The following is a 25,640-nucleotide window of genomic DNA, read 5'->3' as shown; positions in this document are numbered from 1 at the left end:
ACAACGATATTGCCCCCACGGTCGTTCGGTATTTTCCTGCTCACCTTGTGTGCGCTTTCCTTGCAACGCCATTTCTGCTCTGTGTTCGTTCAACAGTCTTCCCCTCCCCCGATGTCTCTGTGTCTGTTCAACACCCTTTCCCCTCTCCCTTCGTCTCTGTGTCTGTTCGACACCCCTTCTCCCTCCCCCGGTGCCTCTGTGTCCGTTCAACACCCCTTCCCCCCGCCCGGTCACTATTCTCTCTGCGGCGCCAGCAGCTGACACGGCGCGTGTCCACAGTGCGATGCGGGTGCTGCTCTCGAAGCTGTCGCGGCCGTGGCTGGTGGACGAGAAGAAGGACGACGGCTACACGGCACTCCATCTGGCCGCGCTCAACAGTCACGTGGAGGTGGCCGAGCTGCTCGTGCTGCAGGTCAGTGACCAGCCCCTCTGTCCCTCACTCTCCACCGGCTCGGTCTGTTCTTTCCATGTGGTCAACCGTTTTTGCGATAGAGCGTCTGGAGACAGCCTTACAGCCCTTGTGTGGCGTTCAGACGCCACCAGTTGAGTTTGAGCCGAAGAGGAGTTTGAAATTGAACCATCAGCTGCTACTTGCCACTCTGGTGTGGTAAAGCGTGGGGTAACCCTGAAGTAGAGGGGTAGATTAACTCCACATGGATCCAGGGTGGATTGACAGTCAAATTGTCCATGTATACAGTGCTTTGGTCTTGGTGACACTCATTGGGCGTCGGGACAGGTTCCCAGTCCGGCGCTGTGTACTGGTCGCAGTGCTCGCTCTCCGCGCCAGCCCCTCAGCCGGCGTTGCCTGGACCGCTGTGACGACGCCACACAAGGAGTGGAGGTGCCGTCCCGGCCGCCGAGCGTGTTATGGGGAGGCACCGCTGCCTGACCGGTCACACATGATCCGCTCCGTTCTCAGGGCAAGGCCAACATGGACCTGCAGAACGTGAACCTTCAGACGGCCCTGCACCTGGCCGTGGAGAGGCAGCACGTCCAAATCGTCCGGGTACGGCCGCGTGGTCTTGACACGCGCTCCGTCTGCCAGTGCGCAGCTCTGCTGCTCCCTGGTCCTGTCCTTTCACACGTATGCCCGGCACGTACAAATCGTCCGGGTACGGCCACCTGGTCCTGACACACGCTCAGTCTGCTCGTGCGCAGCTCTGCTTGTCCCTGGTCCTGTCCCTCCACATGTGTGCCGGTCGGGTTATTGACTGTGTGCCGTTCCTGCCACTGTTCGTGTCCGTGATGCTGCCCTGAGTCCGTGCTTACCTCCGTCCGTGTTAGGTCCGTCCGGCCGTCAGTCTGTGCTTACCTCCGTCCGTGTTAGGTCCCTCCGGCCGTCAGTCTGTGCTTGCCTCCGTCCGTGTTAGGTCCCTCCGGCCGTCAGTCCGTGCTTACCTCCGTCCGTGTTAGGTCCCTCCGACCCTGAGTCCGTGCTTGCCTCCGTCCGTGTTAGGTCCCTCCGGCCGTCAGCCCGTGCTTGCCTCCGTCCCTGTTAGGTCCCTCCGGCCGTCAGTCCGTGCTTACCTCCGTCCGTGTTAGGTCCCTCCGGCCGTCAGTCCGTGCTTACCTCCGTCCGTGTTAGGTCCCTCTGGCCGTCAGCCCGTGCTTACCTCCGTCCGTGTTAGGTCCCTCCGGCCGTCAGTCCGTGCTTACCTCCGTCCGTGTTAGGTCCCTCCGGCCGTCAGCCCGTGCTTACCTCCGTCCGTGTTAGGTCCCTCTGGCCGTCAGTCTGTGCTTACCTCCGTCCGTGTTAGGCCCTTCGGCCGTCAGTCCATGCTTACCTCCGTCCGTGTCAGGTCCCTTCGGCCGTCAGTCCATGCTCCGTGTTAGGTCCCTCCGGCCGTCAGTCCGCCGGCCGTCGGATCGCTGACCAAACCAAGCATCTGACCATTGCCGCGTGTTGTTTATATATTCGCCGATCCAGCCGAGTGCTTTTGGGCCTTCAACACTGCGTTTTGGCTGGCCAGCTGTGGTCCGCTGCAGTGTCTGTTTGTCGTGACCGCCCTGTCACCGTGGCCGGCGGTGTCGTCAGCTGCTGGTGAGCAAGGGATGTAACCTGAACGTGCAAGACAAGGATGGCGACACGCCGCTGCACGAGGCGCTGCGGCACCACACGCTGTCGCAGCTGCGCCAGCTGCAGGACATGCCGGACGTCAGCGTCAGCAAGGTGCGGCCAGCGGGGGTGCTGCGTTTTGAGGTTCGGTTGGGGTTCAGGAGCATTGCACTGAGAGTTTCGGGATCATTGAATGGTTAGACTCAGCTGTTATCGTTCGTTGGTAATGGCTTCAACTCACAACCGCAACCAATTTACAAAAAAAAACAGCTTATAGGACAATCATTGTGGTCATATCAAGATGTGCTGCGTGACAGGCAGATTCTTTTGACCAGTTTGAACACCAAAAATATCCATGCTATTCAGCTTGACTTCGAGAACAAGTGTCCCAAGACCTCCAGACCTAAGAGAACGAAACTCTGACCTTCGTGGCACAGGTCAGGGCACTGCACTCTCCTTTCACATCACAGTTGCTGTGCTGTCTCCACTGGTCTACAGCACACCACCCGACGCCTCTAGCGCCGCCTAGCGTCGGGCTGTGAACTCACGAGCGCGCGCCGCGTTGGAGGCGCCACCGGCGGGGGCAGTTGCGGGATAGCAGCCACCCTGCCGCCGTCAACCACGCGCACAGTCCGTGACCACCAACGTTGTTTGTAATACTTGTTGAGTGTAATGCTTGTTTGGTGTGTAATGGCTGCCAGTTGATCAACGCCGAGAGCTGCCCCGTATCGGGTGCTAGCAGTACGCATCTTCGTCTGGGCTGCTTCCTCACCCGACCTTTTCGTCGGCAGTTGGTAATGGGCCTGGGCAGCCAGGGCTCCGAAAAGAAGTCCTCCGCGTCCATCGCTTGCTTCCTGGCGGCCAACGGGGCTGACTTGACCATCAAGAACAAGAAGGGTCAGACGCCCCTGGACCTGTGTCCTGACCCCAACCTCAGCAAGGCGCTGGCCAAGTGTTACCGCGAGAAGTCCGTGTGAGTAATCCTGCTGTCCATGAACTGTTACAAAGCGCGGCATGGCAGTTCGTTTCTCGTTTCTCGGTGTGAAGTCTTGGTGTTCTTTTCCCGGGTGATTACATCACAGGTTTTTGACACTCCCTCCCCCCTTCCAGCGAGGCCACGGAGCGGGTGATGACTTCGAGCCGCGGCGGCGCGGCGGGCGGCGGCGACGCGGCCGGTCCAGACGTGGCCGAGGAATGCATGGTGTGCTCCGACAACAAGCGCGACGTCCTCTTCCAACCTTGCGCACATGTCTGCACGTGCGCCAGCTGCGCCGACCGCGTCAAGAAGTGCCTCATCTGCCGGCGGGAGGTGCTCAGCCACGTGGAGGTGGGTGCGCTGGCACCGGCGACGTGGCCGTGGCTGGTGTGCGGCTGCTGGTGGAGACCGAACGGCCGTGTTGGGGCGATGTCGATGTGTGGAGTGGCGGCGGTGTTTTGTGCTGTCTTGGGTGTAGGTGAGGTGCACGCTGGAGGAAGTGCTGGTGGGTTGTGGACCGTGCCCACTTGGTTGTTCCGGGACTATGCAAGGGAGATCTCTGCGTGATGGCGTAGTCCGGGCGGGCTTTTAGAGTCATGCCCCCCCCCCCCCCCCCCCCCACAGGCAATGGGCCCCGAAAGCCCCCGTTCGTTTGGAAAGATTAAGATGCCCGTAGAACGTTTCTAAAACGTCGGAGTCGAGACTCCAGGTACTCAGACGGGATCCAAAGCCTAGAATTGTCCCCCCAATCCAACATCAGGGCCTCTAGAGTGACCAAGAAGGGCCCCTTGGCTGAAAACGTCCCCGATGCCCTGGTTGGGTCCCCTCCTGGGCGAATTCCTGGCTACGCGACTGAAGGCATATGTCGGGCCTCTCTCCTCGCTGACTGCTGCCCGACCTTTACTAATATCCGTCTGGTCTCAGCTGACCTCTGAGCTCGGCTGAAATTTAGCTGGCTTCGTATGTGCGCGCCACCAAACACCAGCGGACCACCGACCTCGGCCTGCGACCTCTGACCCCTCTGACCTCCGTGTGTCCGGCGGCAGCTGGAGGACTGCATCATCTGCTCGGACAAGCGGGCGTCGGTGCTGTTCCGGCCGTGCGGCCACATGGTGGCCTGCCACTCGTGCGCCAGCCTGATGAAGAAGTGCGTGCAGTGCCGGGCGCCGGTGGAGGCGCGCCTCCCGCTCGCCGTCTGCTGCGGACTCGAAGGTGGGCGCCGCCCCCGGGCAGAGCGGCTGTCACTGGGGAAGGGCGTGATGCACGTCACGGCTGAGACAGGTGGCTGCTGGTCATGATACCGAGGCCTAGGATTTTGCGTGTGGAGACTCTGTTAGAGCATTGTGTTTCCACTAGCCTTCCGCGCTGTGTGATCTCACAGTGTCGCTCTCAGTGTATGGTATACAGAATAACGACGATTGCGGATGCTTGGTCATATCCGTTTGATGTATCCACTGAGGGAAGGCCTCTTGGAACTCGGAAGACAATAATGCTTTTACCGCTCGTTAGACTGAGGAGGTCTGCTGTTCTGTGCTCGAGTGTTGGCGGTGACCGGACCGCTGTGAGGCTCCCCGGCCAAATGAGAACCGCTGCCTCTTCCATTTCGAGATCGTGTCGCCCATTGGCATGTGTGAATTTCAGTTGTAAAGGTAGTAAGGTGAAATTGCGCTCCGGGTAGGCTTTCGCCAGTGACGATGGGGAGAGGGGAAGGTGAGAGTGCGGAGCGTTTTCGTCGCTCGCCGGGGTTGATCGGTGGACACATTCTTGTTTTCCTACAATTATTGTTTTTTCATTCGAGAGTATTGGTTGACCCGACGACACGGGAGTGTCCGAGTCTCTCGATACTTATGACTTGCATTTTGCGCACCAGCCATAGTTACCATAGCTGCCAGTCCCTGAAGGTTACGTTGGTTGCGGCTGTTGTGTGTTGCGGCCGTGCCTGACCGTGCGTGCTTGTGCCGCCGCCGGTCAGCAGCGCCTCAGTCCGTCCCTGCCCCCGCCCCCAGCCCCCGACAGCGGCGGCGACCTGAGCGACTCGGACCTGGGCGCCACCGGCGGCGCTCCCAGCAACAACACGGCGGCGGCGGCGGCGGCAGCAGCGGCGGCGGCTGCCGCGGCCGCAGCAGCAGCGGCCGCCGCCGCTGGGCCCACCCGCATGGCCACCTCCAGCACGGGCGCACAGCGGCCCATGAACAACCACTCGGACGTGCAGAAGCTGCAGCAGCAGCTGCAGGACATCAAGGAGCAGGTGCGGAGGAGGCGGACGGCCGGGACTGATATTGGAATCTTGGAAAACTTGCGTCGATTGGTCGTATGCATGACTTTCTTTCCCGAGTTGTTTGGTTTAGCAAATGGATAGTGTATGTGTGTGTGTGTGTGTGTGTTGAGACCATGACCATATCCGTAGACGATGTGGTGTGATGTGGCCTGACAGCTCTGACCTCTCCGTCCGTAGACCATGTGTCGTGATGGCCTGGTCTGTCAGCTCTGACCTCTCCGTCCACAGACCATGTGTCGTGATGGCCTGGTCTGCCAGATCTGACCTCTCCGTCCACAGACCATGTGTTGTGATGGCCTGGTCTGCCAGCTCTGACCTCTTCGTCCACAGACCATGTGTCGTGATGGCCTTGTCTGCCAGCTCTGACCTCCTCTCCGTCCACAGACCATGTGCCCGGTGTGCCTGGATCGGCTGAAGAACATGATATTCCTCTGTGGCCACGGCACGTGCCAGATGTGTGGCGACCGCATGCAGGAGTGCCCCATCTGCCGCAAACCCGTGGAGAAGAGAATCCTGCTCTACTGCTAGGCCACAGCGCATAGAAACCCGTGGAGAGACCAATTCTGCTCGACCGCTAGGCCACAGCGTATGGAAACCGGTGAAGCGAATTCCACCGTGCCGTTAGACCACAACGCTCTACTGGGGGTGGAGCGTGAAGTCCTGGTCTACTGCCAGGCCGTAGCTCAGCGCAGCGGGTGGAGGAGCGGATCCTGGTATGCGGCTTGGCCAGAGGATGCCGCAACCCGTGGAAAAGCGGATCGTGGTCTTTCGTTTGGCAGCAGTGCGCCTCAGTCCGTGGGAGGAGACGATCGACTGAACCGGTGTGACCACATTGCGTCCGGAATCGATCTGTGCTGTGCGGTATCAGCTGGCGTGCAGAGTGGTCCGGTTTTCTGTCATTTTGTATACCATACCCAGCTTTGTGGTGTTGGAGCGGACGTGTTTGTGGCCCGCGCGTCCCCACCCTGTGGCTCACCGCCTGACATCGGAGGGCAAGGGGGGGATTAGCTCCCCCCTTCCTCCTCCCCCGGAAACGACATCGGCTGAACATTGGCGGCTATTTGCTGCCGGTTGGCTGCCGCAGTGTTGAGGCGCGCACATTCATATTTCATTAGAGACATTGCCGGTGCGTTAGCCGAGCCAGGTTGTAGAGAACCAGACACCGTGGCTACAGTATTTCTTCCATTGCCGGATGTCCTTTTGAAGACACAGTACGACACGATATTTACAAGATTTCGCATTATGAGCATGCTGCCGTAGTAAAGACAGGCATTAGCATGCTATACCATTGGTGGGTTCATCTGACTGAACCGGTAGAAAGAAAACGGTCTGTGCTGACACTTTTTGCCGTGGCGATGCGCGTCCATGTTCTGTGCCAGTTGTCCATTCGGTTCGGGATGTGTTCCCACCTATGTAATTTGCACGCTCTTTAGATGACGTATTTCTCGCGGACTCCCGAACGCTTCCAAATGCGGGTGGGGAGTGAGCTCGAACCTCACTCAGTCGAAGTTTTTCCCATGCAGCGCCCCTTGTGAAGTCGATATAAATTGCGGCCACAGGTAAGCCTGCCAGGTGTGGTATATCGCTCCCTGTTCTCTGGCGGCGTGTCAGCGATACCAATTCGTCCTGTTATGAGTGTTGCATGATAGTGCAAAGGTATTGCGTAGCCCAGCCCCTTTGTGTGCAAACCCCTCTCGTTTCCTTACGCGAAGCATGTTCGTTTAAGAAGACGAGACTGCATCTGACGTTGCAGAACTCCTGCGCCACCGATGTGGTGCAGCGGTAGGGGAGACCAATTTTTCACTCGTCTTGCGTGTATTGGAATATATGATCTGACGCACACTGATATAGGTTGAAAATGTGATCGCATGTCCATTGTGCAAACATTGAAGTGTGCATGCTATAGACTGTAACGACGTTGAACCCATAATAAATTGGTTTAATTTTTCGTGTGAATTTCAAGATCGGTGTGAAATGTGGGCGATGAGTGCTTGAACTTACCCGCAGAAAAGTTGATTTCGAAGACACCAAGCTCCGTATTGATGTGACAAAAACGGTTATGAATTTTGCTTATCATACGACTGGTCATACGACTGGTCATTTGCTTACCATATGACTTGTGTAGTCGTCGGAAGCAAAGCTTCTTCGAGGAACTTAAGCCATAAAACCAAACGCCCCCCCCCCCCCCCCCCCCTATGGCTGGCCACGGACCGCTTGTAGAGAGGTGAATGTGCTGGCGCTGGACAATGCCAAACCAGCTGGACATTAAAACACTCGCGAGTCCTGAATGTTATCGCACTCAAGTACAGGATGGGGCTAGTGACCATTTCCCCGCCCGGGGATGACGAAAGGACGTCCACAGCGCAATGGCGGCACTAAGGGGCTTCGCCTGTGCGTCTGTGTGCACTGTTTTGAGTAAGCGTGCCCTCTCCCAACGCCAAATCCTCCCAACGAGAGGTTACCTCCCCCACCCGTAAGCCTAAGCGAATACAGAATATGAAAAATATAAATTCAATTTGATAGGAATCTTAAAGGCCGCTGAGAAATATCTTCCGCATTAAGCTCAGTTTACACGGGCGACTTTTGCGGCGATTTTGCCACCTCGGCGGCAGTCGTGCTCGTCGGCACCGCAGCGGCCGTCGCCTGCCACCGGCGGGTGACTTATGCGCTAGCCAGGATGACGTAGGCAGGCATTTGATCAGAGAAGACGCTGGTGTCGGCCTTGTCGAAGCGACCGACCGAAAGTTCGATTGATCGAACAAAATGTCATAGCGGCAGCGTGCCGCTGGCGTAAATCGTGTGTAATTGCGCGGGTGTTTGAAATGAAACGAGTCAAGATAAAACCCTGCTTCGATGTCTGTGCTATTAGATGAGCCATACGTTCTGGGGAGTGGCGTCCGTGATTTAGGACCGTAATTCCTCAATAAATGCATCCCAAGATGTGAAAATAAGCTAGATAGTTGTGCATTGGACTGCAGCATTGTGGCTTGTGCTGCGGACGTGCTCACTGCTTTACACCTGTTATTGTCCGATACCACCATCAGCATGCTTTGCTGGAATGTAACTTTCCAAAATAGTTGGCTTTCAGTCTGTGGTGAGCTCTCAGTGATTTCCAAATCACTGACATGCTGACTTCATGTGGCGCTTGTGCTGTTTGTTTTTCGTCATTAGCTCGGTATTACTTCATATGGTTGGTCGTCATACTTGAGATCAGCCTTCGTACCATAGGGATCATTGTTTTTGCTTCACCAGGGATTCGGTGAAGATTCTTGCTTTTTCGTTTGTTTTGGTTTGTCTGCTCCTTAACACGTGACTGGCATCCCATGCTGGCTACCATTACGTTGCTCGCGGAATTTCACTGTTTCAAATAATATTTTGCTTGCTTCGTTTGTTTCTGTGCTTTCTTCAATTCTCTGCCTTTAATTACAATTTTCGGTGGCATCCTTCCTGCTGACCTTCCGCGTAACTAGGAGTAATGGCTAGCCATTTATCCGCTATATCATCATGATCACTCGACCGATTTCTCACCGACACAACACGGCAACCATGAGATACCCAAAGCCCAACTTGCATACAGGCAACAAGCGCCGTGACTGACTTAATAAGTTAGATGCAGGTCCTATATGTTTTGAAGTTACAAACTCCCACATGACGTGGTGTAAAAAATAATGTTTTTAATGCGTTTGCAAATAGTAGTCAGGAAGAAAGTAGCGCCAACCCATCAGAATAACCGCATTTATTCTCATACTGATTTTGTCGGGCTGGTTACCTGCGTGCATGACAATGATAAGTGACAGCTGACCCTCTTTTCGCCTATCGTATTGATCCCGTCACTGGGGATTTGCAACGTGACCAGCTGCTCAGACTATATGCCATCGCCTGCGTATCGTCCTAGCACAAAGGACGGCGACTGTGTCCCACAGTAGTCTAGACATAGTGACTGGGTTCACTAATAATCGACCTTACCGATGAAAAGGTACTTAAGCGTGATGCGTCTATCATTAAAAATCAGATTTGTTTGGATTAATTATACATGCCATTGTTAATGGCGGCTTTAGCTCGCTGACCGACTGTATTGATTCGCAGGTTGCTATCATCGACGCAATTCCTTGTCATAAACCTGCTGGCAAACGTGACGCTGCTAGCAGCTTTAGGCCCATATCAGCTGCACGGCGTTGTCATGTGAAAAGGTTTTCTGTCGACAGTTGTCGGCTCATCTCGACTTGACGTCTACGGTCTCCCACCCGTCTATGCGTATAGGCCGTGTCACTCAAAGGAGGGCGCTATGGAGTGAATGACTCGCCGGATCGGTTCCGAACATATCGCCGTTACTTCCATAGACCTTAGCCGAGCTTTCGGCAGCATTGACCACGGCGTCCTCCTGACCAAGCTGCAGTGGCACGGCATCGATCCACGATGGTTTCAAAGTTTCCTCGATGGATGGCGGCGGGTGGTAAGAGGTGGTTCATGATCTCTTCCTTTGTCCCACGGTATTCATCAGGAGTCCCTGGTGAGCCCAAACCTCGTCAGAATCTTCGCGAACGATCTTCCATCTTACCTACCTCACGGGCGTCTGGTCTCCTAAGCCGATGATGCTCATCGCCCGCTGCCCATGACACCACCCACTGTGACCACTTGCCCACCCTAAAATCCCGGTAGAGGGAAACCATTCTTGCCCTCCAATTATACTTAATTGCCAATGCCCTAAAGAAAAACTCCATAAAACCACCCCCTTTTAGTCGGTACGCCCCAGGCCATCAAAAAGTATCATCCTTCCATCTGAACATCTCCATCTTAATGTTAACCCCTACGGCCGTCCCTGAAGATGCTGGGAGTGACCATCGGCAGTAGCCTCTCCTGGGAGGAGCACAAATCCGAATAAATATAAAAATGCAGCTCTATCCTGTTTTCGTGGCGTGGCGTATCTATCTGCCGCAGGCCACGTGCTACTTTTTCCAGTAAGCTTTTTCCAATGTTTTTGTTTGCTACGTTTGACCCGCGCGCTTGTCCCGGACATGCGCGCCGGGACGATCAATAGGAGGCGACCCTGAACAAACGCCGACCCCATCGGAAACAGAGCCCAGTGAGAGTCGACTGTCGGAGGAACGTCGAGACAGACACGGTGATGGGAGACGGCATCGGCATGGCGCGCCGAGGGCTGTGCGCTCGGCGCCTATGCCTCCACAAAATGTGAGCCCGGCGGAGGGATCGCCGACCTGTCGGCGAGTCCCTGAGATCCCCGACCTCTTTCTTTGTTTGGTAACCTTGCGCTTTATTTACACATCCTAAAGAAAAGTGAGTTCTATAGGAGCATTAAGCTTACGTACTCGCACATCATTTTGATCCGTTGTATGTTGTACACTCATTTCGTGCACGCATTGGATCACAGTAGTCAGCATGTCTTATATATAAATGTGTCGTTAATGTGTGTTGTTAAATGGCGTGCTGACCCCTGCCTGGCATTGCTCCATGTGTTTCAAGGAACAGTCTGCAGGAAAACAGCAGATCAATGAATAATGTGCAGCCTGAACTGTGTGCCATGAGACATGACGCGTCGTAGTCAGGACCATGTTTTGTCTCTTTTTGCTTAGTCCATATACTGCGCACATCTTGGGGCGAGTGTGAATGTCCGCGAGCCCAATCGAATTTTACCATGACGGACTAAATGCGTCACAGATGCTTGACTCAATGACTCCTCGCGGATAGCGATGGAGGTAGGCCCACGCATCACGTGGGCAAGAGCTTCTCGCGGGCAGCGGTGGAGCATTGTGAGCCGATGAGAAATTCCGGAGGGCCAGCGGGGGATGTTGGCATAGCTCAGCGGCTATAGAGAGTGGGGGCTACGTGGTGATGCCGAGAGGAGTCTTGCACCGGGTGGCTATTATTTACTGGGGAGGCACTCCGAGGCATGCGTGGTGTATGGCTGTACTGCTCCGCTCATGGTTAAAGTGGTCTGGTCAATGCACATAACCTGTAGTCTTTGTGTAGCAACCACACTATGGGCCTCCTTTAATATGATCGGTGATAACTATGCATGAGACGATGTGAAGTTATCAATGCTGGTTGCGGAATCCCGGTAAAGCAAGCTTATTCCCCATGTTAGGACGAAAACATCTGTTTCGTAAAAGCCCATATATTACCGGTGAGCCAGTGTTCACCATTATTTGCAGTCGCTCCCAGCTAGCCGGCTTATGATAGGGAATTGCTTCCATGATAATTACCTGCAAATAAATAAAGTGGGCTAAGTAGCCAACAGCCGCCATTGAAAATGGTATCTATAATAAATCCAAGTGAATATGATTGTAACCACTGGTAGACGTATAATTCCCAAGCAGCTGTTATTTTGTAAAGTTGCTTATTGGTGAGTACAGTCACGACCCCTAGACTGTTTTGGGTCCCCAGTGGGTTGTCGATCATTGCCAGACACATAGCTAGCTTTAACAACTAAATGAGTACATTTTTTATCGTGGTTTTCCAGCGAAGTGGCCCTGCTACCTCGCTGATTAGTATTTGTAAATGCATTTAAAACATTGTGCGCTATCCGACCTTATGTGCGAGTGCGTAACTTCAAAAAAACATGCAGGAACTTCGAGCCAGTCACTGCAATTGTTTTTAGGCGAGCCAGGCTTTGGGAATCTCTTGATTACCGTTTTGCATCGGTGAGGAGTCCGTCGGGTGATCATGATGATATTGCTGGGAGATGAGGAACCAGTACTTCAAGTTACGCGGACGACCGGCAGGGGGAATGTCGCCAAAAGCTGGGTTTAAGGCGAGAGAGTTAAACCAGCCCAACCAAACACAGCAAACGACATTATGCGAAGCAGAGTGCAAATCCGCGCATAACATAATGGTCACCGGGGTAGGAGATGTTGATATAGAGTAAAAGGAGAAACATCAATAATCTTATCAAACTGAACTGAAATGCTGCGCATAGCGTGGTAGTGACCAGTATTAGGTGCCGCCTAACACAGAAAAAAGGAATCATCAAAAATCTAGGACGAAAACTGCGGTGAACATCTTGACGGCCAGTGTGGGTAATGTCGATAAGGAGTTGAAGAAGAAATGAAGACTTAAAAAATTCACAGAAATCCCGCGCGCAACAGTTTGTCTACACAAGATTCGCTATCATCTCGTACCCGAAGCCCGCAAACTCCTCATCCAGGCGTGCATTTTCTTGTTTTGCCCCGGCGACCTAAAGTCAAACCCGTAGCTGGGGAACTTACTTCTGGCTGAAGGCCGGGCAAAGAGCTACGTCAAGCCGGCCTATGGCATCCGGCGCAGAGCAAGGGCAAGGAGAAGCTATAGCTTCTATCCCTTCTTTAACGTCACGTATACGATACGTTAAATGGCTAATGCTGCCCGTATGCAAAAGCAAGCAAATATAAACACGGCGAGTTCATACGTCCACATATTCACCAAATACAGGTCGATACATGCACAAAACGCAATGCAGGACGATACACTGCGGAAGCCAGGACCACTTCATTGCCGCAACCGGTTCCTCCCTTGGCCCCACCGGTGGATCAGGCCGACATCATTGCTGCCGAAGGGAATAAGTACACTGGCTCTGCGGCCCTGGCGGCGAACAAGGAGCCGGCCCGGCACCTCCTTGTTTTGTGATATATTGTTAGTTCGGAGAATGTCTTGCAAGAAAAAAACCAGTGGGAAAAGCCTGTACGTTTTTGTCGAATGGTGTATGGCACACCCTTCGAAAAGAAGAACAACCTGCATGTTTGCAATTGTGCAGGGCCGCGTAACATTTATATGTAATTATCTCTGTATTGTGTACAAATTCTAAGAGGTCGAAAATGCCCGGATCCGAGTCACCTAGAGTGGTCGCGAGTGCGAGCGGCGGCCTATGTTACTTGTGTACTGAAGTGCATGTTTTCTCCACATCCTATACTGTCACCCAGTGTGGGGCGGGGCTGCCGCTTGCTATTCCGACCGGGTGTAAAAAGTATTGAATCTCACGGCCGGGATCGTGTGGGGGTGCGAGATTGGGACCACATTTCAACAGTCGCTTGGCTGGCGCGGCATGAGTAAGCTTCTTACGCGCCGCAACCGCATTGGCGTCTTAAGGGTCCTTAATGACATCCGTGCCCCGGGGCGGTCCGCTTGCTGTTCACCCCTCGGACCGCTGTGAGTAAGCGCATCGCGAGGTTGTCGGTGGCCGGGGCTTTGGAACTGCCCATTTGCCGGCTATCTATGTCACACAGAGTGTTTTCATATCGTGCGGCCTCGTCGTGAAGCCGTGCTGCGCTCATATCTTAACTTGACCAATGCGAGAGTTTTGTCATACTTTGTGGGCATTTCTCAAACTTTTGACACGTTCACATCATCGCTTTACTTCCTTCGTTTTGCTCGTATAACTTTTAGCCCATTGGCTCGAATCAAATATTCAGTCATACATACAAAACAATTCGTACTAAATACGCGACATAACATGGCATAAGCTGACTAAGTGGAAGCGAATGCAAGTGATGGCGAAAATAGCTGCCCACCGGCAATATATGGGCTATTACAAAACAGACGCCTCCCTCCCAACATAAGCAACACGCGTTACTTTACTGGGATTCCGCACCTAGCATTCATGTATTCACACCATCTCATTCACGCCTGTTACCGGTCATATTGAAGGGAGACCTATAGTGTGGTCGCTACACACAGTCTGCAGGTTATGTGCAACGATCAGACCCCCTAAATTATGAACGGAACCATATAGCCACACACCACGAATATCTCGGAATCCATATCCAGTGAATAGCAACCACTCGGTGTAAGGCTCTCGGTAGTATCACCACGTAGCTTCCACTCCTGATCGTCACTGATTTTCGTCGGAATCAGTCGTCGGCCCGCCGGGGTTTCTCATCAGCGCACTACGCTTATTTTGCTGGAGTTACGGATCGGCGCACACTGCTTATTTGGTGGAATCATGAAATATTTGGTGGAACATTAGATGCGTGGATTTCACCAATCACGCATCGGCCCGCCGGAATTTCTCAGCTGCTCATAGGTGTGAGCCTCGCGTTCTGAAGCCGCTGGAATGATTGCAACAACGGTACCCTCAATGGCTGAATTCACCGCCGATGCAAAGAGTCAGTTACTCATGGTCATCTAACCAAGCCTCCTTCTTTGGCGGCAAGCCAATCCACCAACGAAAATAATCAACTAACGTTTCCGACAGCTCAACCCCTTTTCCAGCAGCCTCCTTCTGGGAGCCACAAGGAGGCAGCTGAAAAACGAATTTCACAGTATGCGAGACACGAAGCCATCGACGGTATTCCACACATATTCTCACTAACGGCCAGCGACGTGTACAAATGCGTCCTAACTCATCTGTGAGTCGCAAAGAGATCGAACAACGGCCAACTCTCTAATTTGGCTTTGGGAACTGGGACCTTTCAACCTAAGGCCATGACAACTGCCTACGTACCGCGTAGGACTTCCTCCATCGCCACCGGCCAGGAACTCTTGCCTACGGGACGCGCAGTGAGCCTTCCTCCGTCACCACCGGCGAGGAGTCATTGGCTAAAATATCTGTGGCGCATCTAAGCCGTCATGACACAAAAATCGATTGAACGCGTGGAAAAATTCTCAGTCGCCCCAATCTGTGCGCAATATAAGAGCTATGCAAGATAGAGAAACCAACGTGGGAACCTGGACCTGGCTACAACGCGCTATGCATCAAGGCACAAAATTCAGGCCGCACACTATTATCAATCTGTTATTTTCCTACAAATTGTTCATTGGAACGCGTGGAGGAACATCAGGCAGAGGCCAACACGCGCACTGACACTACACATTAGCGACACATTTGTATATTAGATATGCTGATTACGACGATACGAAGCAGGCACGAAAGGAGCACACAACATGTAACGGATCAGAAATGATGTGCGAGTGCGTAACCTCATCAGTCCAGTAGAGCGTTCTTTTCTTTAAGGCACATCAATAGAACGCAAGGTTATAAAACAAAGGAAAGGGTCTGGGATCTAAGAGAATTACCGAAGGGCCAGCGATTCCTCTGCCGGGTCTACGTTTTGTAGAGGGGCGCTGGGCGCTCGTTGCCTACGCCTCTACGTTTTGTAGAGGCATAGGCACCGAGCGCCCAGCAGTCGGCGCGCCAGGCCGATACGGTCTCCCAGCACCGCTGTCCGTCTCAATGTCCATCGGGCTGTGTATGCGGGGGGGGGGGGGGGGGTGGGCAATGTCCCTCCGACTGTATACTGAGGGCGGCCTGATCAGACCCAGGCTGCACTCAGCAGAGGGCGGCCTGGCTTTCTCTACGCCTCGCACGGGGTCAGCGTTTGTAAAGGCCGCCCTCTACTGATCTTCCCTACGCGTATGTACGGAACGAGCGCCTGGCCTAGCGTAACAACAAAAGCCGTATTCACACGTTGCAAAGACAGCATGTGGCCCGTGGCGGATAGATACGCCGCGCGCCACCTACCTTCTGTTTGGATTTGTTTGCATGCTGTATGTTTTTAACGGACGACGTATGCCTACTCAGTTTTATAATTGTCGGGTGTTTTCTGCGGCCTGAATGAATGCTGCGGCATTATTGTGTGACGTACCAATCATTACAGACTGCAGTAATTTGCGTTATTCTGCCACGAAGTCTTATCGGTGAATGAAAGCAAGCGAGCGACACTTTGGTTTTACATGACGTGATGAATTCACTGGCAGTCCATGTCCGAAAGAGTCCTTGGCCCGGTGCGAAGGTCACGGTGCCACGAGCGGTCCCAGTCGGCTTGGGATGCAATTCGGTGCGCCGCCGCCAGGTGGCAACAGCAGCCGCGGTCGGTGCAGCCGCCGGACGAAGACCAGGACCGTGTCCGGCGCTGCTGCCGCCAGAGTCTCGGTGTGTTTGACGCACGGATCGGCGCGTCTGCCCAGCGTGTCGTTGGAGATCGGGAGACCGGAGTACCTACACTAACACCAGACGACCCAACCGATAACGGTAACCATCCGACAACGACCACCACCAAGATAGTACCAGCCGCACCGAACGTGCATGAATGACGCGAACGCTACGCTCCAGCCTGTAACCCGCCTACCGAAAGGTCGTACAGTTGCACACACCAACATACACTTTGTATCACGTTTATCACGCACGTTAATAACCGAAATTCGGTTTGGACCACCGACGCCGGACGATATAATAAGATAAATGATGTCAACGACAATATCCTCCGTCGAGATAAGGCGAGGAAAGGTGTTGAAGACACATTTGTAATGATCGCGGCACACGAAGGATTCGTCGCACCTTATTCCGGCTGCAGGGCACAGCACAGCTCCAATGTGGAGAGCGTCTGTCGCGCTGCATGTGAATCGACATCGGCTCCCCACCTAAGTGCCCTGTTATCACGTCTGTTCCACACTGTACTTCTACTAGCTCATAGGGCTCACGTGTCAAAGGCATGCTTTTCGGAAATCTGCGGATGCCGTTCTGCCCCGCCGCCTTCGACGAACCTGGCACCAAAAGAAATATTATGTTATTGCCTTGCGCCGGTCTGTTAGTCTCTCTTATCAAGAGAGGTTAAGCTCCCACAACGCGTGGTGCGAAATTTTTCATGCAATGCATGCCACGAATTTTTCGACTTCCGAGGCGCGTGGCGTAGACTCAGTGGCGTAGTTGGTAGCGGGCGGAGTTCATAACTGACGTGTGTTCGAGTCCGAGGCGACCAGGTATTTTTTGCCAGTTCCCACTGTGAATAATGAATATAATGAGCTGCTTGCTAGCAGCCGATACAAGCCATCAGTGCAATGCAGCATCTATGTCCTTGACAATTTGTCGCGAATATTTTGGACAAAAAAAAATGAAATGCCTTTACGAACGTATAGTCTGCGCCTCACTGTCTCCAATTATAGGCTGCCAATAATTTGGTGAGAACTAAAGCTGTAGCTCAAATCTGCGTAGATCTCTGATAGCATACTAAAAATGTTGCACTGGGCTTTCATATACCCGATGTTTAACACACTGGGTCGAGGTGATTGGCAGCATACACCCGTGACGTACTTACAACGTGGCGGCGCCACAACTTTCATGGATTTCAACCTCATTGTAAACGAATTGTTAACTTATGAGGAAACTCGTAAATCGTGGGCTCCAAGTTTCAACGCTTAAAATCTCCAAGCAGCGGTCCGATACACTTACTCTCTTTTTGAAGCTATTCTAGATCCTCACAATGCTTCGTTTGACCCGGGCCGTTGCGAGTGGGCCGGGGGTCCTCTGGTGGAGGACCCTAACCGGGCACCATACGCGTACCAAACAGACTCTTGGTGACGTCATCATCTCGCTGCCAGATTAGTCCACCCTAGCTCTCCGAGTTTTCCTTGGCTTAGCTTACGGCCCGCGCTGCTCGAAGGCTTTGTGGTAGCTGCTTGGTCCACGTTTGGGTGGCGGGTGAGTGCGTTTCTCTGAAAGCCTGACTGCTGCTATCTTGCTTACAGCTTTCCATGCAGAAAGGTCGGTAGTACTTCCTGCAGTGGCTGAGCTGAGGACTCAATGACCTAACCTACGCCAAACTGGTGTTTTTCGACGGGCTGATACTACTTTTGACAGCATTGGTATTTGTGATTTCGTGTATTATTTACCAGTGATTCCTCAAATTGAACAGCATACCAGCAAAGGTCAAAAATGATGCCCCAAGAAGATAGGCTCATGTTTGTGGACTTCCCCAGGTTGTGTGCGGTCGTCTACTTTTCCTTGCATTTTTAATATTCCAAGCAAAATTTTTGGAGTTCTCGGGCAAACATGGAGAATCCAACATTGGCAGGCCAAAGCCCTCACAAAAGGATACAAATTGACATTTTGGTGTTTTACTGTTCCCTTATGACAACAGTGGTCAGTATGTGATAACTTCATGACAGCCACCATGAGGAACCTGATCACGTCATACATGCATTTCTTCATGGTTGCCGGCATTTTCATGATTGCGTTTTTAATTGTCCTCAGCACAGTTTTTATAAAAAGATAGGAAGCTTCTAAAAGCAATTTGTGCTTGAACTCGACAGCTTCTGAGCACAGTATGTTGGAGGCATTTAACCTGAATGTGCCTTTATTGCCTATTATGGTAACTGGAACAATCCAAGAATAAAATGGCCCCAAATCAGTGCAGTGAATTTTGGACTGGGCTAGCCTTTTTAGATATGTGGGTCTGGGAGCATGAGAGCAGGTCTTTGACCCAAATATGGACAGTTCAGGAACAGTTATCATATTTATACTCTGTTTTATTTAGCCCTGATGTGTGCATGCATTGTTAGCCTTGTGGAGTTAGCAGACTTGTGCTAGTTTCCCAAGTATGGATGTTCTGAGAAGGCCATGAAGTGGCCCAAAAACAGCATGCTAGAATGATGAAGTGGCCCAGAATCATGTTGCCAGAATGATGGTTGGCTCAAAAACGTGATGCCTGAGTGGTTGGCCACCACATCATTTTTTCATGGCATGCAGTGTGCCTGCCTGGCAGAGCAGGAGTGGCACACCAAAATTTTTCTGGTTTGGCATTGCAGATGTACAGATAATATATTAAATTTGTGCTTCCAGCAATGATCTTCACACACATTTTCTGGGGTATGAAGCTTTTGCCTTTCATCCTGAGTCCTGACATTCTAAATTGCTTGAGTGATTTGCCAACCCAGAGGCACCCAGGTGCTGGGTTGACCACCATATGACTTGATGCTGATTGGCTGATCCTGAGCAAGGGATTAGTGAGGCCAATAAGCGTAATAGATAAATAAAACTTCAAGTGAGCATTGCAGCAACATAATGTAGACATCCATGCTTCTTAAGGAGCTGAATATTGTCAACTTGGTGGGAAGGGGGCCCCAGCCTGTTAAAACCATTGTGCATCTCAAGATTTTGACATTTGTAACACATGCAAGTCTTTTGTCTCTGTGGGGCGATTTCTCGCTGGTGAAGAGGTTGAAGCAGGCCCGTGGTTGCACGTGACCACGGTAGACGGACGGGGTCAGCAGACTCTGATCCAGGATGGGTTTGACGCTACAGACACACATGCGTGTTCACACACTGCACAGCAGCATGGACCTGAGCTGTCTAACAAGCAAATCACAACTTAAGTTCTTCCGGCACAGAAGACGTTTCCAAGCTGTATCGGCTTCTGGCTTGCATTGAAACATTCCTGGATGTCTAAGGCGATGGTGTTGGGTAGACTGGTGCTACGGTTCGCGTTCTAGTGCAGACCCGTCAGCAGGTACCTAAGGAACTCCGCAGCATCCTACTGCTGACAGCCCATGAATGAGGTTACAGAGCAGACAAGAATCAAATGACCAATAGCTCAGTCTGCTGGAGTGCTGCTTTGTTCATGAAAAGCAAGTTGGTTGTTTATGCATGGTAAGCAGACATGTGGTCTGCAACTCATAGACAATGGGAATTAAATATTAAGGGGGACAAAGCACAAATATGGGAAAATGAGATAAACAGCACAAAACAAATACCAACCTTTGCAATCAAAGGTTGCGTCCGCCCTAACACACCATTTCCTTTGCAGCCACGATGTCAGCGCTGACGCAGGGCTCGGGTACGCCGCAGCGGCAGCCGGTGCCGCCCGGCCAGCTGCTGGTGTCGCTGCGCTGGCAGCGGAGCGAGCTGGCGGCGCTGCTGCGCGGCTCGCAGCTGCGCGTCACCTTCTCGGACCGGATGGGTGTGGCCGACTTCTTGCCGGCGCCCGACACGGCCGTGGTGCTGCTGACCGAGCGTGACCTGATGAACAGCGGGCTGTGTCGCCGTCGACTGCACACGCTCAGCCGATCACCGCTGCCGCGCCAGGTACACCTCCGCTGGCGTTGGGGGGAGGACGCCGGTCGGCCGGACGGTTGCCAGCAGTCTCCTGAAAAGCTTGCGATCAACCAGCATAATGGTTAACAGAAAGGTTGTGCTAGCAGGTAGACAGCCAGATTTGTGGGACATGATAGTGCAATCCATGGCAGCAGTGGAGAATCCTCTGTGCAGTTTGTGTGAACGCAGTTCCGACTTCCGTCTTTTCATGCAACGCCGTATGATTCATATCAGATTGGGTAGCAGCATCATCGAATAACCTGCCTCTGATCCCTGCAAGACTACTGCGTGATCTGCTTTGTAATTTTGGCTGAGCTCGTATGGCGACTGCTCGATTGACTGGGCTGCTGCACTAAGTATGGCTCCGGATAAAGAATGGATGACCTTTGAAGGCCCCAAACGCCTTTTAGTAGGCCTGGAATATTCTTGTAAGCCTGTATGTACACCTGAGCAGAATGCACGGCGTCCTACCAGGCTGCGTGAGTGCACATTGGTGCGCACGACATTGCGCCGTTCTGGAGTGGAAAGTCTTGTCTGCTGCAAACTCTCCTCTCCGCGGTCGACTCCGGGACGACGCAGATCCCTTCTCCACATTATGTAAGCAGGAGCGGCGGCTTCCGCGCTGGGCCGTGGCGTCGCCACCGCCGCCTGACGCCGCCGCTCGCCGCCAGGTGGTGATCATGGAGCGGACGGCGGTGACCAGCCGTGAGTTCTACGAGATCCAACTGCTGGCTGCACTCGAGCTGCAGTTGACCGTGCTGCCCGTGTCGGCCGTGTCCGAGCGCAGCTGCTGGCCGAGCTGGCGGCGGCCGACCGGGATGTGCCGCAGCCGCTGGACGAGCCGCCGGTCGAACAGCAGCTGCGCGCCGCCGTCCAGGCCGTGCCTGGCCTGGGTGCGCGCAAGGCCGACCAGCTGCTGGCGCGGTTCGGCTCGCTGGCCGCGCTAGCCGGCGCCAGCGTCGCGCAGCTGGCGCCGCTGCTCGGCGAGCCGCTGGCCGCCAGCGTACATCAGTTCTTCAACGGCTGACGGCGCCAGTAACTGCAGACTCTGGAGCGGCGGTGCGTCTGTCGCCCGCGAATGATGTCGTGGTTACGCGAGTCCCGAGGGCATCCGACCACCGGCGTCAATGATGGAGAACCCTCCGCCGCTCTTCCCGATTTGGTCTTGGACCGGGCCTCCCTACACAGTCCTGCTCATGGTTGTGTGGTCCAGCCCCGTGTATTGGGCGCGCCGTAGCCGATATGGGTGTTGCAGGGGCACGCCAGCTCACGTCGAGACCAAAGCCGGTCCCAGCTCCGCGCTGTGTGTGGGGAAACCGTGCAGACATGAACGCAACGGCCGCCGTGATGCAGTTTCTAACGCCGTTTGTGCGTTATTACGAGCACGTTGCTTCATAACGCCAGCAGTGCTGAACGCTGGTACGTTTTTTGTACGCTTACCTTTGGCTGTGAGAACTTCAGCAAGCAACCAAAAACTTAACGCTTTGACGGCTTTTTATTCTTTGCCAACAGAGCGCGAATGAAATGAACGTGACCGTGACTCCAGTGACTTGCCCTTTCATCTCTGCGATAACCCGGGCAGCACATGCGCTAACCCTCGTCCTTCATGCAACATACTGCAATGGAGAATGGGGAGAAGCACACTTCACATGTAACTGAGCAAGATTTGGCACCAGACAAGAGGACGTAACCTGATCTCGCACGTGAAATATGCTGGACACGGTGTCAGCGATGATCACACACACGCATCTGACCAGTGGCTTGTGAGACGCCGCAGAGCGCAGAGAACCCCAGGTTCTCATCAAAACTAGCTAGATGCTCAGGAATTGTCCGCAGTGGTGACCACTCCGCCCTCTGCCGGTCTTCCGCCCGCCGACTGCGGTTGGGTGGGCTCGGGTCCAGAACGGGACGAACCACAGCGTGAAGCGACGCGCATGTAAAAACGCCGTGGACCAGACCCCGCCACGCCAGATCTCCCAGATCACCGACGGGTGCCAGGTCACGTACGCCATTTGCACGATCTGTGCACTCGCCACGATCCTCCGAGCATTCCACGCACATCACAACGCAACGCCATAGCCCTTCCTCCCCCGCCCACACGCGCGTGCTCATCGCCGCTGGTGCGCCACTGCTGCCACCTCGCGGCACATGGCGGCGATCTGCGCCTCGTCCATGTGCTCAGAGGCGCAAATGGCGCTGGCGACGGCGGCCGTGTAGCGCAGGCTGTTGCTGGTGGCCCAGACGCGGCCATTCATGCCGACGGCCATCTCGAAGCGCAGCTCGGAGCCGAGCCGGCGCAGCAGGCCACAGGCGGGCGCCAGCACCTTGCGGCACACGTGCAGCGGCACGGTGAAGTCCAGCCCCTCCGCCGACAGCACGCCCAGGCCCTCGGCGCGACCCTTCGAATTGACGCACACCAGCTCCGGCTCCATGTCCTTGTTGGCGACCAGCAGGCGCGCGAACACCAGGTCACCCACCTGCCGCCGGTGTCCGCCAGATTAAGGGCCAGAAAACACAACACCGCAGCAGTTTCACATTTGTTCCGGAGGCCCGTTCAAAGTGGAAGTTCAAATAGGTGTAGAATTATTAAATATGAATACTTTTTCAGAACTTGGGCCATTTAATCTCGCTGGTGGTTACTAATACATGGCGACACTGGTGCACCGGATTCCCAAAGATCATAGTATCATTGGTCAGTGGTGCTATCCCTCCAAAAGACCAGCTATTTCTAAGTTGGTTGGAATAAGCGCATTAGCATGTACATTTCCGTCCCCCGGCCCCCCTACGCAATGCACACCCCACAACGAATCTTCCGCAGTCCTGACCTTCACGTCGGGGCGGTTCTTCTTGGTGGCGCCCTCGAACGACAGGTAGGAGAGTGTGGCCGGTTCGTGCGCTCCAATGTCCACACGGAAGATGTCGCCGGCGCGCGCTAACACCGTACCCACCACGCACTGGCCGCGCACCGGCACGTAGCGGCGGCAGTGGGTGTCGACCCAGTGGGTTCGCGGCGCGCGGAACCGGTGCACGCCCGGCTGCAGCACCACGCAGCCGTGCCGCTCGCGACGCAGGCCCGGGCCCAGGTCCAGGTCACCCTCTGTCTTGATCACGTCACCTGGCAGCACGATCTCCAGAGACTGCGACGCCATGGCCGCTGCTGGAGTGAGAAGGTAGACTTTGGACGCTTGTTTCTTCAGCTGGAATTGAGCACGTCATATGAGGCTGAGTCACATAATGTCTGGTTTTGATACATTGGCCTGTACTCGCCTGTGGTACATGTGAGGATATTTTACTTTGTTCGAACACTAGCATCTGGCTTATAAATGGAAATCAACCTTCAAAGCATGGCTACATCCTTTTACATGCATGGCGGTTTGTACCCATTGCCTGCATTCTGGAGTTGTAAATGTGTTGTCTTCCACACCAGGTTCCGAAACCAACATTCTGGTCTTGACACCAAGGAATTTTACCATTCAATCACATGTTCTTGAGCCATGATGCACAACTCTCTCATATGCCCTCCATCTACACACATGATCTTATAAAAGCTGAAACCCTGAACAAGTTTAGTTTTTACTACCCAACGAGTGTTTTCTAAATATTCTGCAGCAAATCTATTTATCATTTCCAACGTTGTTTGCAATGGTCATTCACGGAAAAGGCACACGACCTAAACCCAATAGTCACAGCATACACATTTTGCTATGAAAATTTGGACCCATTTAACATTGTGGCACTTACTGCCACACTGCAAGCCACCATTCTGTCCATTTTAACAAACTACCAAAGTATCATCACACTTAAAGTTTAATTAAGTCTTGTGAGGAATATTATGAAAAATGACAAATCAGAGCATGTTCAAACAAGTTGGCTTATATCAAAATATTCATATGCCCAGTGTCAGAAGTCTAGGATTGTCAGACATGAATGCCCTTGCCTAAAATCACACTGCTCACATTTGTTAGGCCCATTCGATCCTCCATGTTAGACCTTCCATACCGGTTTTGGTGGTTCACATTAGTACCCTGAAAACCGAACAAATAATGCCCACTGGATTACGATTTTTTCTGTGAAGACTTAACTTATTTAGCACGCGCTCGGGCGGGGTCAAATTGGCCCCCCGAAGGATTTTCCGGAATGGTCTCCGAACAACGCGGCGAAGCCGCACCAAATTTTGCATAGCTGCAGGCAATGGAATAGCAAATCGTCTGGCATCGAAAATTTAGATGCAGCCTGTAAGGTCGCTGACCTATGGCGGGTCAAAGTCAGGCCATTGTTTAAGCGAAGGCAATTTCTAGGGAATCATTCAATTTGATCCAGCAACGGAGTGTTACTCGAAGCCATACATCTCCGAAATACTTCCTTTGGTAACAAAACAATTGAATAAGCAAATTAAATCGACCTATGCTCAGGTATGAAGCTCAGACCAAGGTTAAAACCACCCTGTTTTATTAATCTCATGCTTGCTGTATGGGATAGTTCCTGGCGCTAAGTTCGAACTTGCTGATGGCAGGGATCACATTATATGCCTTCTTAAAGGCCAGAATAGGTTGCTGACCTAGAATGATCCGGGTCAGCATTTTGTTTTTAGGAACATACTGCCCAGTATAATCATTGCTGCTTATCCAAACGCGAAACTCAAAGTGTCCTTGTATGATTTTGGTCACCACGACCTTCAAAGGGTCAAATGAGGTCACTGACTTTAATGAGCATGTGACCTTTTGCCTAAAATCGTGATCTAGGTTGTATGGACCCTTTGGAGACCAACCTGAAATTTGACTTTGTTTGACCTTATTTAACCCAAAGGTAATGACCTAGGAGCCTTTAACTTTGACCAAGTGAGTTCATGTACAGGTCAATACACCCTGTGCATTTGGTGTCTCTGGCTTTCTTAGTTCCTGAGATCCCAGGAGGGGGGGGGGTCAAATTGACCCGCCACATGGGCAAAGATTATCTAACCGGCCAACCAGGCATGTGTTCTGAAGTTGGTAGGCAGCGCACAGAAGCAGCGTTCTACAGCTGCATGGGGTTTTGAACTGAAAGACATTTTGAAGATTTCTCAATGCAGTGCACTGCCCTGCCTTTCTTAAGGCCTGTAGTTTCTGAGCTACATGCCCACACAGATGTGTAGACTATTTCTGAGGATATTTCATTTTCATTCATTCATTATTCATTCATTACCCATCATTCCATTCATCATGCAGCAATCAAGGCTGAACAAAACACAATGGTTGAGATATCCATATCTGGCATTGGTGGATCGCCAGATATTACGGCCATCAATTGGCTTTCAATCAGGCTTTTTTTGCGAGATATGGTGATGCAGTGAAACCATGATGCATTGAGATGCCTGTTGACTAAACAGAGAAATTGTGTTTTCTATGGGCCTGTTTCACTTAAAGCACACAAATAGTTAAAAGTGAGCTCATTTCATCATGTTTGGTGCTTGTTTCAATATCTTTGAATGTGGAACATTCCACTGAGTGTACATTAGCCATCTTTCTGAGCATAGAGGCTGTATCTCATCTTTTCC

The 25,640-nt window shown here is 52.9% G+C and overlaps 2 protein-coding genes across 2 annotated transcripts; one reads left to right on the top strand and one right to left on the bottom strand.

The window, feature by feature from the left end:
• Positions 1-283: 283 nt before the first annotated feature.
• On the top strand, positions 284-7,228 carry LOC119099516 (E3 ubiquitin-protein ligase MIB1). Its single transcript, XM_037222671.1, has 8 exons — positions 284-412; positions 920-1,006; positions 2,036-2,170; positions 2,848-3,029; positions 3,167-3,383; positions 4,079-4,244; positions 5,162-5,280; positions 5,695-7,228. Exons 1-8 carry the CDS (start codon positions 284-286, stop codon positions 5,836-5,838), a joined length of 1,179 nt encoding a protein of 392 aa, XP_037078566.1. The 3' UTR covers positions 5,839-7,228.
• A 14,538-nt stretch (positions 7,229-21,766) lies between these two features.
• Positions 21,767-24,355, bottom strand: LOC119099147 (exosome complex component RRP40). The gene is made up of 2 exons (XM_037222248.1): positions 22,933-24,355; positions 21,767-22,584 (listed from the first exon to the last, which is right to left on the bottom strand). Exons 1-2 carry the CDS (start codon positions 23,254-23,256, stop codon positions 22,216-22,218), a joined length of 693 nt encoding a protein of 230 aa, XP_037078143.1. The 5' UTR covers positions 23,257-24,355; the 3' UTR covers positions 21,767-22,215.
• Between the last annotated feature and the right edge of the window lie 1,285 nt (positions 24,356-25,640).

Source organism: Pollicipes pollicipes, unplaced genomic scaffold (genome assembly GCF_011947565.3).
Source record: "Pollicipes pollicipes isolate AB1234 unplaced genomic scaffold, Ppol_2.1 Scaffold_4740;HRSCAF=5597_pilon_pilon_pilon, whole genome shotgun sequence".
Classification (NCBI taxonomy): Eukaryota; Metazoa; Arthropoda; class Thecostraca; order Pollicipedomorpha; family Pollicipedidae; genus Pollicipes; species Pollicipes pollicipes.
This window is presented reverse-complemented; position numbering and strand designations above follow the sequence as displayed.

Bases quoted from the DNA above. Each gene is read 5' to 3' on its own strand.
- LOC119099516 (XM_037222671.1), top strand. From the start codon at position 284: ATGCGGGTGCTGCTCTCGAAGCTGTCGCGGCCGTGGCTGGTGGACGAG. The intron at 2,171-2,847 runs GTGCGGCCAGCG...TTTCGTCGGCAG, and splicing joins CGGACGTCAGCGTCAGCAAG to TTGGTAATGGGCCTGGGCAG. The intron at 4,245-5,161 runs GTGGGCGCCGCC...CCGCAGCAGCAG, and splicing joins CGTCTGCTGCGGACTCGAAG to CGGCCGCCGCCGCTGGGCCC.
- LOC119099147 (XM_037222248.1), bottom strand. From the start codon at position 23,256: ATGGCGTCGCAGTCTCTGGAGATCGTGCTGCCAGGTGACGTGATCAAG. The intron at 22,585-22,932 runs GTCAGGACTGCG...CACCGGCGGCAG, and splicing joins AGAACCGCCCCGACGTGAAG to GTGGGTGACCTGGTGTTCGC.